Source organism: Gavialis gangeticus, unplaced genomic scaffold (genome assembly GCF_001723915.1).
Source record: "Gavialis gangeticus isolate Ggan-Ray unplaced genomic scaffold, GavGan_comp1, whole genome shotgun sequence".
Taxonomy (NCBI): Eukaryota; Metazoa; Chordata; order Crocodylia; family Gavialidae; genus Gavialis; species Gavialis gangeticus.
In genome coordinates this window covers 383,129-397,412 of record NW_017729018.1, presented here as the reverse complement: position 1 = coordinate 397,412, position 14,284 = coordinate 383,129, and the positions used below count along the sequence as shown (strand labels likewise).

General features: G+C 48.1%; 1 protein-coding gene across 2 annotated transcripts in view; it reads left to right on the top strand.

The window, feature by feature from the left end:
• The window catches only part of FBN3 (fibrillin 3), a 295,809-nt gene extending 281,835 nt beyond the window's left edge, over positions 1 to 13,974 (top strand). For both annotated transcript variants that reach the window (XM_019513191.1, XM_019513193.1), the window contains exons 59-65: positions 1,403 to 1,525; positions 2,195 to 2,311; positions 2,716 to 2,844; positions 4,118 to 4,237; positions 5,216 to 5,447; positions 7,909 to 8,077; positions 11,311 to 13,974. In XM_019513191.1, the coding sequence (XP_019368736.1) occupies positions 1,403 to 1,525; positions 2,195 to 2,311; positions 2,716 to 2,844; positions 4,118 to 4,237; positions 5,216 to 5,447; positions 7,909 to 8,077; positions 11,311 to 11,685 (1,265 nt within the window). In that variant the 3' untranslated portion in view covers positions 11,686 to 13,974. The remainder of the gene's footprint in view (positions 1 to 1,402; positions 1,526 to 2,194; positions 2,312 to 2,715; positions 2,845 to 4,117; positions 4,238 to 5,215; positions 5,448 to 7,908; positions 8,078 to 11,310) is intronic.
• Positions 13,975 to 14,284: the final 310 nt, after the last annotated feature.

Here is a 14,284-nt window from a genome sequence, read left to right as displayed (position 1 = left end):
TCATAGAGACACTGTGTTTGGCTAACACAAAGGACCTCCCAGCCCACAGTTCATTGAGAGTGAAGGTCAAGGGCATGCTGTCTCTGTCACACATGCAGTTTAACCCCTTATTCCCTGAGCTATGCTTCTGTCTGTCTTGCACACTTTTAGGCTGTTTTGCCTAAAGTAAAGAAAGTTATCCAACAGTAACATTCTCCCTCCCTCTTCTTCCCCAAGACCCAGCCTCTCACTTTACCCAAATGAGTTCGCTTAGACTGCAGGGAATAGGATCCAGGAGCCGCTGGGAAGGTTGTTCCCAGTATCCAAACCCTTAACTCTGAGGGATGCTGTCTCATGTGCCCTGCTGCCCAGCAGTGTAAGCTGAGCTGGAGTCCTGGGAAGCTTGACTCCAAGATCAAAGCCATCACCTCGTACTCCAGCCAGAAAAACATGAGAAGTTATTGCTGGGGCCAAGGTGGTGTAATTATTTCCTTGCTGCTACCACTGCCTGCCAGCAAGCTGCTGCTTCCTCCAGTGGCAGTTTCCAGATGGTGTCCAAGGGCAGCTCAGTGAGCTGTGGATTGCAAAGCACATAGGCATGGGTTATAGAATGTCCCTGACATAGGTGGGGAAAGCTGCCCAAATTTGGGAGCCAGGATCCATGATGGTGATGGGACAAAAATAGAAGAAATGCCCACAATAGTAGTGATAATAACCATCCTGTCCCTCTCTAACTTCTGTCTCCTTTGTCATGTCCAGCTTAAGCACTGTTCAGCCTGGTCTTAGGACAGTGGGCTTGGCTGGGCAGTGAGAAGATGTCTAGCATGTCTAAATGAGTATGCTTCATGTCGCCTGTATAGTGATGTACCCACAGCTCAGAGCTCCCCACTGCCTCCAAACAGCACGGAGGTGAAACAGCCCTGTGCCGGCAGAGGGCAGGCAGCTGTAAGGTGGTCCCCTTCCTGTAGGGCACTAGCCACATGCATCTGGACGAGGATTACCTACCACACACTAACTGGTGAGGGGCTGGGCCTGTGCTTAGCGTGACACAGCAAGGCCTCATATCTCCACATCCCATAACAGCTCCTACTCCCTTGGCTGTCTCTCTCTCAAGTCTCACTCTCATCACTCACATCCTTCCAACCTACAGAACCCCTTATACAACATTTTATTACTCAAACCAGGTTCTTGTTCTTCCTTCCATAGTGGGAAATGGAAGAGGGACCTCTCTGGTTCAGGTAAACCTCACTGCCTTTCATTAGTGAGTGGAGCCATTATCCCAGAGGGTCAGAGATCTCTCACAAAGGAGTTGATTAATTGCACAGAAGTTTCTATTTGATGACATCCCTCATGTTTTCTATCATGAGCTTGGCACAGCTCATCCCCAGATCATGCTGATATGCCCTGTTCCTCTTGAGTTTAGATCTGGATGAGTGTAACCAGTCTCCTAAGCCATGTAACTTCATCTGCAAGAATACCGAGGGAAGCTATCAGTGCTCCTGCCCCAGAGGGTACATCCTACATGAAGATGGGAAGACGTGCAAAGGTACCCACCCAGTGACAAGGAGATAGCAGAGGGAGGAAGCCATACCCCTGAGTCACAGTCCTTGCTTCCATGCAGCCTCATGGCTCAAAGCCAGATCTGACAAAAGTGAATTGACAGGGGTGTGCATGAGAGTGTGCATAGCAAACTTCTGACCCTGCTGACATCAATGGGAACCTTCTCATTGGGTTTCATGGGTTAGAGTTCGATCCCCTGTACTGTCGCTGCAGGTCTGCTGTGAATAAATAAACCCAGGGATCTCCCAAGGTTTTGAGCAGGTAAGGCTCCACTCAGCTCTCACACGTCACAGTAGCTGTTGTGCTGCTGGACTGTCTTTACCCAGCTCTGAGGACAGCAGTGTGTCCTCCTCAGGGTGACTAGGGGAAACTGAGGTTTGTGCTATGGAGCCAGAAGGAAATGTTTCTATCAGAAAGTGGCCAATCTCAGTGGCCTCTGATATGTGGCCAGAGCAGCCTGTATTAATGCAGGGTCAGGTGGCACACAAGGATTGCTGCACATTTGTATTTCTTACACAAGAGCCAGTCCCTGCTACTCTGGCGTTCTCTACCAATATGTTGTGTATGCTTCAGCGTGGCAAGACAATTACTATATGTACAGGGGAAGTAGAAAGAGATAAATAAGAGGCACGTGGCCTTATGTTTGATACCTTAGACTTGGATGAATGTTCCACCAAGCAGCACAACTGTCAGTTCCTGTGTGTGAACACCATTGGCGGATTCAACTGCAAATGCCCTCCTGGATTCACCCAGCACCATTCATCCTGCATTGGTGAGTAAGGCCTTTCCCTCTGTGCTAGGCAGCTCTGGCAGCCACCTTCCCCCCAGGCCCCTCAACCCCACCCCACCACCGGTGCAGCCTCTAGTTTAGCTGGGCTAATGTTAGCATCAAGGGGAACCCGAGAATAGATGCTGCTTGCAGCTCCCTGCTCTGACTAGAGTCCAGCCCAATACCTCCACAAACTCTTCACTGGATTGCTGCTATCCTGTTCTTCTTCTGTTTCTCTCATCTCAAGTCTGTCCATTTTTTTCTCTCCACTAAAGAGACCATATTCAGCAGCATAGTACCAGAACAGCCAAAATCGTAGGAAAGCCTCTCCAGAAAGTATGTCTTTAAGTGACAAGAAACACGAGTTTCAGGCTAATCAGTCACAAAACGCTATTGGGGTTTTCCAGACAATAATGAGTGCACTTCCCAGCCTTCCCTGTGTGGAGCTAAAGGACAGTGTCTGAACACACCAGGAAGCTACAACTGCGAGTGTCAGAAAGGATTTTCCCTCGACAGCGCTGGTGTCAACTGTGAAGGTACTTGTTATCCACTCTTCTTTGAAACACTCCTTCCTCGCTGTCCAGAGAAGCATCCGTAGTCCACTTACTCTTCTTGCTTTGTCTAAATTCAAGCAGTACTGACTAACCTGGATTTCTGGATGCTCTTCAGTACAAAGCTATGGTCTCTAAGAAAGGTTAAAAATTACTCTGTGCAGCCAGAAGGGTTGGTTGTTACCTGGTATTAGTATGCAGTCCCAGAGAGAGACTGCCACTAGCTATTGCAGCCCTTAGCATATGGAATCTCGTGCTAGGCAAAAACCGCTACACAAAACACTCTCTAAGTGGGGGAAAAAAGCCAGTCTTCATCCTATGCAGGGTGCAACAATGCAGAGCAGATAGCCCCCACCAACTCAGGCAATCATTCCTCACTGTCCCAAGAAAAAGGATGCACCTCAAAGCCCATAGCATGGCCTTAGGCAGGGGCTATTGCTAGGGCCCCAAACCTGAGAGCCTCTGACAGAGGCTTTCCTGCCCCTGCTTACTCTTCAGATTCTTGAGTTGGGGTAGGATTAGCCTGAACATCAGTCATAGTAAGGTCTGTGCTCAGGACCATAGCTTATGATGAAATAAAACCAGAATCTCAGCTTTCAGGATAGAGCTATGGATGCAAAGTAGACCTAGGAAATATGAACCAAAGGCAACCATTCCCTTCCTGAGTCTGCAGAGGCCCTGAACATGTAGTTCTGAGAACAAAGGAACTTCCTTAACTCTGAAACGTGCTGCTTTGCAGTGACTCCCTCCATGCCTTTTCTTCACCACCACCACCCCATCCTGCTGTTGGCAGGGATCCCAAATTCAACAATGGGCTGAGGAGCCTTACCTCTTCCAGGACAGATGGACACTGCTGCTAATAGAAATTAGTGGTCAGTGGAGGTGGAGTAGGCTCAGATTGTCCAGACAGGACTGAGGTTGATACCGTGGTAGTACTCTTCTAGACCAGGAAACCACTCCTGTGTAGTTTGGCCATCCCAATCAGAGGCAGGCCATGGGCTCCAGACCACACAAGTAGGCCCTGCTGGCTGTCCTGAAAGGTTGAGCTGTGAACACTGATGGTGACAGATCATGCTGGGGCCTGATTGGGGATCTGCTAAATAGCTCTGACATTACACTCTTCAGTGATCCAGGACGTAGTACGGATACGGGAAAACTGAGCTGTCCCAGAGCCCTGTGCAAGCAGGCACTCCATGTGTCCACACGCTGCTGCTTCCTGGCTGGTTTTATGAGCCGTTTGTATTGTTTGTGCTCTTAGATGTGGATGAGTGTGATGGGAACCATCGTTGCCAGCATGGCTGCCAGAATGTACTGGGAGGCTATCGTTGTGGCTGTCCCCAGGGTTACGTGCAACATTACCAGTGGAACCAGTGTGTAGGTGAGTGTGGGACCAAGCCTGCCGGTGGAGGGAGCTGCCACAGCATAATAACTGGGGGATGGACTGATCCCTGCTAAGCTGTTCCCCACCTTGGCAGGTCAGCAACTCCCTGGCGTTTGTCTTTAACTGATGCAGGACATTGGGTTCAGAACTGCATCCTCCCTGCAAACCTAGCTTTGGGCACTGCGCTGCCCAAGAGAACCTAAGGCTGGATTAAAGAGAGATCGCACTCTTTGTTTGGGACATATACCCAGCTGGGGTATCCCAAGCCAAAACTGGGCTGCCTGGGCCAAGTCCCTAACTGTCTCTGCAGCAGGTACCCACAGACGGGGCTGGTTTGCAAAGGGTGCTGAGATCTTGCTGCTCCTATAAACACCAACTGCAGCACCAGGCAGGCCATTTTTTTTAGATGCTTAAGGTTATGATTTGGCCTCTGTCATGGGTTCCCCAGAGGGGCACTTGCTTGGGACTCAGCTTTCCACAGTTTCTGGGTGCCTCCTGAAGCCAGCCCAGGCATAGCTTCTAGACAGTGTGCACCCCTGGCTCCCTAGGCTCTGAGACCTGGCATTTGGACCCCCTGGTTATATGTGACTCCCTCAAAAAGCTACCTCAAAACACAGTTAACCCCTTCTCTCCCCATACACAAGCTAATGAGGGAAATATCATTGTAATATAAGCAGATTCAACCCCAAAATGTTCAGACACCACTGCAATACATCCGCACATGCAACAGAGCTGGCCTTCACCTCTCCTTTTTCCCCACAACAAGGAAGACCTGGAATGGGAAGCAGCTGCCTATGCAGGCAAAGGGCTACAGCCACAACTCATTAGTCTCATTGGCTATTGTGGGCTGTGAGCACAGCAGCCAGAGCAGTAGCCCAAAAACAGAGTACTATGGCAATGTGTCCCCCTGTGCCCTCCCCTCCTACTCTGCTGCACCCAGAAAGGTTGATTGATTCTGCTGTGTCCTTCTTCCAGATGAAAACGAGTGCTCCAGCCCCACAGTCTGTGGCTCTGCCTCTTGCTACAACACCCTGGGCAGCTTCAAGTGCATCTGTCCTTCTGGGTTTGACTTTGACCAGGCCTTTGGTGGGTGCCAGGATGTGGATGAGTGCTCAGCTGGGAGCAGTCCCTGCAGCTATGGGTGCTCAAACACTGATGGGGGCTACTTATGTGGCTGCCCTGGAGGATACTTCCGAGCTGGACAAGGGTGAGTTGCTCTGTTGGGTCAGGGGGCTTGTGAAATGTGAGCTTCCACCAGCTCTGCCATGACATCCTTGAATATTGCACACAGTATTCCAGATTCTTCCCAGTGCCTTGTACAATAGCATTAATATTCCTGTATCTCTTCTGGAAATATTCCCTCAGTGAATTCTAGGATCACATTTACCTTTTTCAGGGCTACATCAGAAAACCTTTTAATCCTTCCATGATTCACTGATACAGACAGGTCTTTCTCCTGTGCATTCATTTCCAACTGATGAACTATGAGCATAAATTATTGTTATTAGTCCCTAAGTGCAAGATTGTGTACTTTGTACAATTGAATTTCATCCCACATCTATTACCCTGGTGGCCCAGGCCATCCAGTTCTTCCTGCATATTTCATACCTTCTCTGACAGTAATTTATAACTTCGTGTTATTACGTATTTTCATGAGCACACTTCTACCTTACGGCCAAAGCTAGTAATGAAAGCATTAAGGAGACCATTTTCACCGTCCCTTCAGCCCAGTAGTCCCATTTTCAGCACAGTCTGTTGGTTTCTTCCTTTGCCTAGTTCTTGACCCCCCTAACAATCCTTGCACTAATCCCAGTCAGCTTCTCTAGCTTTACTACTCATTTTCCAGGAGCACAGGGGCACATATCAAACACTGCACTGAAGTCCAGATAAACTAGGTTCCTCTTCTCTAGAAAATCATCTGTCATATTAAAGAAAGATATCAAGTGAGCCTGGCATGATCAACCTTCTCTAGCCCCTGCTAGTGCCCATTGACTGTTCTGTGCATGCCACCAAAGCTTAGGGTGGCATGACTTTTTTCATCATTTAGGCATCCAAATGTAGTCACCTGCCTGGTATTTTTGGTTGTCTTAAGTAGCTCTTCATGGGCAGACACTTAGGCACAACTACATTGTTTCACAGACTGGGCACATACAGAAGCAGCTGGGCCCCAACTTATACTCCTTGTGGACACATAGCAACCTTAGATGCCCAGAAATGGAGTCAACCAGATCAGTGACATCAGTTCAGGAATGGCAAGAAGCTGCATGTGTGTGTGTTCACATCTGTCTGTACCTTCTTTTGCACCCATAGCTGAATGGTTGGGCACTTGCCCAGCAAATGGCAGGCCTAGGTTCTAGCCCTCCTCCCCTCAGAGAGGTTTGAATCAAGGCCAGTCTTGCCTCCCAGCACAGGCCTCCAACCATCACACCACAGATCAGCCATTATTCACTCCTCTCTCTAATGCTCCTTTTGAAGCTGAGCCACTAACACGGCCAGGGGAAAAAAGGGTGCAGGACAATGCCAGAGGCAGCTTCCACCTCACTGATAGCAAAGGCCCCAGCTAGACCCCAAGGCCCTGTCCCTTATAGGTAAGTAGCCACCTCACTGAGACACAGACCTTCTGACTTGCTGCTTTCCTCCTGGCCCTGTACAGAGATTAGCCACAGTGATTTGGGGGAAAAGCACTTACTGTCATTTTATTTCCAGAATGTATGACCAGTCTGCAGAGGTGGATCCATGTGGGGCCCACCGGTGCAGTTGCACCCCCCTTTGATTCTTGGTCCACCCACAATTTTAAAACCAACTGCCTGGCAGTGTCAGCAGCATTTCTATTCAGGCAGTAGTGAGGTTGTCACTTGACTTTGTGGCTCATTATAAGTTAACTAACCCCTTCTAAACTCTTCACTCCATACATGTTAATGATCCTCTCTCCATTTTAATGGTCTTGATGTTCCACTAGTTAATCTTTTTTTTTTCTGCCATTCTTCTGTCTGTTAGTGGCTGCTGGTAATGAAGCTCCCTGTAGCCTTTTTAGCTTTAGCTAGAAGTGTTAACTCAAGGGAACATTAACTCACGTTAACTTTCAGTGAAGCATTGGATGCACTGTCAAGATGCTCTAGAAACCTAGATTTGTTTTAGGAATCTGAAAGAGATGCACGTGTAATTCTAATGACTACAGCACTAATGAAACAACATCTTTTGATTCTTTTCACCTAGTTATACATGGTAGATGATTTAGTAAATTAATGCACATTCTAATAAAGTTATATTCGTTTTTGCTCTGTTCTTAAACTGAATAATATGGCCCTAGGTCCCTAGCATATTAGTAAATCTCCTAGTTTCTTTTCAACTAGAGAAAAATATATATTGTGTTATACGTGATGATGCACCACATGATCTGCACATCCCTTTTCAAAATCCTCGCTGTGCCCATACCAGTCTGAGCATCAGCATGTGCAGGGCAAATGCCCAGGAATAATGCCAACCTACACACAAGTGGCATTTTAAGGATTTAGATGACCATGTTGACAACTAAACCTTTTGTCTAGGTGTCCATAAAAGAACAAACTGCCGTGTCCAGTGTGAACAATACCATATGTTTGTTCCAAGTGCTAATTTCCGTGTTCTGGGAATGAATCCTGTTGCTTTCTTTCCACTTCTGGCACCAGGCACTGTATTTCTGGACTTGGCTTTGGCAAAGGCCCCTACCTGCCCGCCCCACAGGAGGAAGATGAGGACAATTTGCTCTCTCCTGAGACTTGCTACGAGTGTAAGATAAATGGCTACCCCAAGAGGGGCCGACAACGGCGCAGCGTCAATGGGACTGAGAGGCACCAGGTAAGGTTTTCCCCTCTGGATGGCTTAGACCTGGGGTGCCAAAGATATAACCTGTAGGCTGGATCTGGCCTGCCAAGGCCTATCATCTAGTCCGGGATGGGCAAAATATAGCCCGCAGGCCACATCCAACCCACCAGGCCATTCTGTCTGGCCCACGGGACCCCTCCAAAAAACAACAATTACTAGCCTGTGGTTGCCCTTCTGAAAGCTGGTAGGTGGTGGGCTTTCAGAGGTTGCGTGCCATTGGACCAGGCAGGCTCTGGGCTTCCACCTCCAAGCTGGAAGCCCCATGTAGAGGCGCTGAGCCTGGTGGTGCATGACTGTACAGCTGGTGAGTGGGGAGGAGAGCTCCTGCCTGCAGAAGGGGTGGGTGTGGGGTTTGTGGGTGGATGTGGTGGCAATGGTCAGGGGTTAAGGTTGGGATTTGTGGTCCCAAGATGATGATCAGGGGGCGGGGTACCTGTCAGAGGGCAGAGCATCTGTCAAGGGGTGGGGCTACCCTTGTGGCCCTTTACACCTCACCTGAAGTCATTAAGTGGCCCTCCAGCCAAAATAATTGCCCACCCTGGTCTAATCAGTGGTGCTGCCTGTGGGTCTCAGACTGGACCTATACACTTCACGCAGTCCCTGTAGGATTGTCCACACAGGATTTTCCCCACAGGGCGCATATGGCACTTGGGGTCAGAGTGGATGCACACTACACATGGTGTACAGACTGCTAGGATATAGTACACATAGACCATGGAGCCAGTCCAGGGAGAGCATAATGTCAGTGACCACATCAGACTGCCCCCACATTGTGCTGGATCCAGCATGAGGGTTCAGTCTGCAAGCCCAGTCTGGCCCATGGACTCGTAACTTTGTGTCATTAAGTATTGTCATAAGCACACTTCTACCTTTTGGCCAAAGCTAATAATGAAAGGATTAAGGAGTCCGTTTTCACCCTCCCTCCAATAGTCCCACTTTCACCACAATCCATTGCTTTCTTCCTTTGCCTAGTTCTTGACCCCCCTAACAATCCTTGCACTAATCCCAGTCAGCTTCTCTAGCTTTACTACTCATTTTCCAGGAGCACAGGGGCACATATCAAACACTGCACTGAAGTCCAGATAAACTAGGTTTTCCATCTCTCAAAAATCATTTATCATATTAAGGAAAGATATCAAGCTACCTTGACTAGCTCCTGCTACCTTTTGCATGCCCAACAACTGCTCTGTGCATGCTTCCAAGGCTGAGGGTGGCATGACTTTTTTCATCATTTAGGCATCCAAATTTAGTCACCTAATGGCCCCACACCATTAATCCAGCCCACAGACTGTCCCCAGGCCATTCATGCAGCCGTCAAGGCCTGATGAGTTTAACACCTCTGGCTTAGATCAAGAGGAGAGAGAGGTCCCTAAACAGAGTGGCTGAGAAAGAGAGAGAGCTGAATGGCACCCCCAGTCCTGCTGGCATGGGGGTCAGTCGCAGGATGTGCTTCTTCTCATTCATTTCCAAATCAGGTCAACCTGTGCCTGGCTAAGCTGGCGGCTCAAAAGCAAACTGTAACCTAGTTAGTTCAGCTGTTAGAAAATGGATAGCTGTTCCTGGTATAGTAATAAGGGGCAGGAAATGCTGAGACCCCACAGCGTGACACAGACAAGCAGAGTGCCCACCTCCTAACACATTCACAGGGAGACATAAACCTGGCCTTTCAACACGCACTGTGTCCTCAGCTCTGCGCAGCACTAAGCCATCCCCTCCCACACAAGACTTGGCCTTTGCTGAAAATATCCAGAATGGCAGCTCTGCCCAGGGGCAGAGATAGGGCTGCTGTACTCACACTCTGCATGCAGGTCTTGATGATGGCACCCCCCCCTGCCACACCACTGCTCATTACATTAAGCATGAATAAAAAACATTTTAATGTGTAATCCTTTCAGTAGTTTATAAAGAAAAAAAGAAAAGCTACTGGGCAGCATATCGACCAGTGATTCACCCTTTACAAGGCTCTTCAGACTCTCTTTGGGCACTTTTACATGTGCTCTAAGGGTGGGGGGAAGGGGTGGCACTTTAATTAGAGCAGCTCCAAGTTCAAGCGTCTTCTGTATCAGCATCCCTGTGCTTAACAATGCTGGTGGGGATGCTTGAACTAAAGCTGATTCAAGCACCCCCTCTGCCATTTTTAAGTGCAGGGACACTGATAAGCAAGGTGCCAGGAGGGTACTGGAGCACAGCAATTGCCATGCTCCAGCAGACTTGATTCACTGAGTCTGCTCTGACACGCTGGAAGTGCAGCACATCGGAGCAGCCTCCACGCTCATGCATAGGCGCCTTTTGGTAGTGACATAACTCACATTCATGGAATCGAGATCCAGTTTGGCAGCCAGTGGCTGGAGCAGAAGTGAGTTGAGTTGAGGCAAGAAATAAATGTCCATTTTTAACAATGAGACTACAATAAGACCTATACCCTTCATATCTGGGTAGCTTGCAACCCTCTTAATTCACAGAAAATAGCTGTGAATGAGCTGCTTAGCTCTTCCCTTCAGCCTCAAAGGGCACTGTTTTTCAGCTGGAGCTCATAAGCAGTCCCTTTGAAATAAAAACTGAAGGAAACAACTGCAGTAGGTACTGTTGGAGACTGGGAACCTAACCCAATGAAGAATCTGGGTTCTACTATTATTAACCAATGAAACCACTTGCCTTTGGTCCTGGGGCCATCACTTGGTCTATGGATCAGGACCAGACATCTCTTCCAACACGTTATCTCTCAAGTAGGCAGGCTGGGATTGATGCAGGGGTCCCTGGGCAAAGGATACTGTGGCCTTTGTAATGCCTGAGGTCAGAATGGGGCATAATGGTCCTTTCTGTCCTCATAATTTATAAGTCTGTAAAAGGTGCAGGGGCTTTGCCCAGTATTTACACTCCTTTGAGGAATCTCAGCTGTACTGCAAATACCTTGAATTGCACAGCTGTTCAAAGAGGTAGAGTTCAGTTAACCTCATTTGTCAGCAAGGCTAGAACAAGGGGTTAAAGGCCTTAGGCTTCAGTCAGGTGAGCCAGACAAAGCACTAGGGATATCTAAGGAGAAAGTTAGCAGGAGGGGCAGTGCTTCAGGAATGTGTACGATCCCCAGCACTCCCGCATCTTAGGTGATCTGTGAGGGTTCCCGTCTCACATCAGTGTCTTTCTATGTCTCACCACAAGCTGTTCTGGGTACCAATAACAAATGTGGCCTGGATTGTCTTCCCTAGGACCACAGAGTGAATCTGGCCAGTGTGGACACTGATGCTCCCTTGCCCATGTCCCTGAACCTCTCGGACCTGGCCCACAAGAAGCATATCCTGGAGCTGCTGCCAGCTGTGGAGCCCCTGGAGAACCATGTGCGCTATATGATCTCTCACGGGAATGAGGATGGCTACTTCCGCATTCACCAAAAAGAAGGACTCAGCTACTTGCATCTCGGCCGCAAGAAGATAGTCCCTGGCACCTACATGCTGGAGATTATGAGTGTGCCCCTGTACCGCAAAAAGGAACTGCAGAAACTGGAGGCCAAGAATGACCTCAACTACCTAGCAGGGGAGCTTGGCCAAGCACTCAGGATGAGGCTGCAGCTCCAGCTTTACTAGCAATCATGAGAACAAACCAGCCAGCCAACCAACAGCACAGTTCTTAGCATTGCCATCCACACCTAAAAGCAAATCCCTCTTCTCTTGCTGCACCCCTGTGCCAGCATCTCGCCGGCCGCGCCACATGACTGATGGGAAATGTGCCTCTAGGTTCAGCACTGGACCTAGGCAGCTAGAGGCTGCTCTGCTTTACAGTGTCACTGTGTGTAAAGGTCAAATCCGAAAACCCCTTGTTGGTGGTTTGAAATGCCATTATCTGGGACTCCCTCCCTTGCACTCATCCCCTTTACACGTCTCCCTTACAATAGACACTGCTGGTCTGAGCTGACCATGGGGAATCTTCCTGTCTCCCTTGGCCAAGGGCTGCCTCCCACTCCACATCCTGGGATATGGGAGGGGCCTGAGGACAGAGCTTAGACAGTGAACTATGGAGAAAGTTTTGTAATGGGCCATTTTCCAACTAATCTGGTTTTCCCTTTGCCTCTGCATTGTCATAATGGTGCTACGGAAAATCCTACTAAACCTATAGTGGCTGCTCTCTCTCTTCTTTGCCTTTTATCCTGTGTTCCAGATGGTCCTTTTTTGCCCTTTTGCAGCACAAAAAAGGGTTAATATTTGTCACCCCATGTGGAGTGAAGAGGCTGTTTGGATCTGAAACCTCACATCACCCGCTTGCCAATATGAAGGGCTGCAGGTTTTTGTTCCAGCCGAGGGCTTTGATATTGCAGTATTCTGAAGATGTGCAATGCTAGCTCCTACTACTAACACCCTCTCCCCAGACTGCAGTTTGCAAGGGTTGTTTCCAGAGCTCCAGCAACTCCAGGTGTTTACATATGTCTTTACATTGGCAGTCTGATGCCAAGCAGCTTTGGCAGAATTTGTAAAAAGAAATTGGCTTGATTTTGCTTGAACAAAAAATGTAAATGATCAAAAATGATGTAGTAAGTCTGGGCCTAGCACAGATAGGCCTTTCCTGAGCTGGAGAGAGGCAGCTTTGCATTACCCAAGGGAAATTATTCACCATGTTGCGGGACACAGATTTGCTGGACACCACTGCCAGTGTGTTTCCAGGTTCTCAGAGAGGTTCCCATGGGTGGGAGCAGTGGGCTAAAGTGACCTTGCTGTCTTGAAAGCCGGTGGGAAAAGACACAGCCAGTCAGGTCCCCATTGTCTAAATGGTCCTTGATTCTGAGTGCCTCTGCTTTTAGCTGTCCAAGTTCAGTCACCCCTAGTGCTATAGGTCTGTACCTGGAGTCAGTAGGCATTGTTCGAAGTGCAGGTCTGGACTCCATTCAGCTTTGGCTGCTTATTGGAACTTGGTCAGGCCAAGGTGATGCCATAAATACTAAATCTCTGGTCAATGCAGACCAACTAGATGCACTAAAAAGAGTCTGGACAATCTGGTTTCAGTGAATCTGTATCAGGCCTGTACAGGGAGGCTTTGCTTCCTGTCCAGTGGGCTATATTTCATGCAGCTGTTTTCTAGAATGCCACTTTCCAGTTTTGCATGAAACTCCAGTTTTGGTTCTGCATCAACACTATGCATCAGCAAAGGAAATAAAGGTGCTAATTCACTCTGGTAACACACAAGACTACCTGATAGACAGTTCCCCAAATCTAAGGTGCTTTCAGCTCTCAGAAGCTGGTGCTGGTATTGAATTGTCAGGGTTACTGCACTGTATCCACCCTTTCATATTTATGTATAACCACCAATGTTATGATTGATCATTGTTGTGAGGAGTGCATATTCCAGTAGCTTTTTTGGTACTTTGGGGAAGGGGGGGTTGTTTTATTTTTTTCCTGGTAAGCTGCCACCGCACGGAGTGGAGGGGAAGTGTACATATACTGTATCGTGGCTAATATCAAACTTGAAAACTCTTTTGCTTAATGCAGCTTCAAACCACACAAGCTGGATTTTGCAAGAGTACCAGACCTCATGACATGATGGGTGGCCTTTATTTTGTTTTTTTGTTTGTTTTTTTTACCAAAAGGTGCTTTTTTAAAAATAATAATAATAATAATAATAAATGCTCAGAGGTGGGGTTTTGTGTGTGTGTGTGTTGAGCCAAACGTGTCAAATGAAAAAGTGAAATGTTTTCCTTCCTTCCAGTCTGGTGTGGTGATTGTTTTATTGACATTTCTTGCTGGTTGTTTTTTTTTTTTTTTTTGGAAGCGTCGGGCACATCCCATACAGAAGCTGTGCCACCTTGCCCCACAGAGAGAGCCGGCTCTTTGTGGAATCCCTTTTTGTATCAGAAACAACAGCAACAATAAAATTATTTTGGGTTACATGGGTCTGCCTCTTGTTTCTGCAAGGTGGAGTTTGCTACTGGCCCCAGTGAGCTTTGATTCAAGCCCCAAAATATGTACAGTAGAAGGAGCTACGTGTGCAAATCAGTTATTTTAAGGAACATCGCCTCAGTGTGGAGGCAGATGGACAAGAGAGATGAAGGGAAAGTGCTGGGACCCAACATCACCAGCATCCGCTCTTTCATCCTGGAACTATTTTCAACATCTGCAGTCAAACATGCAGATCTTGAATTTATGGACTCACCAATGATTTCCCTATTTATTGCAAGGCTGTCTTCCTCGTATTGAG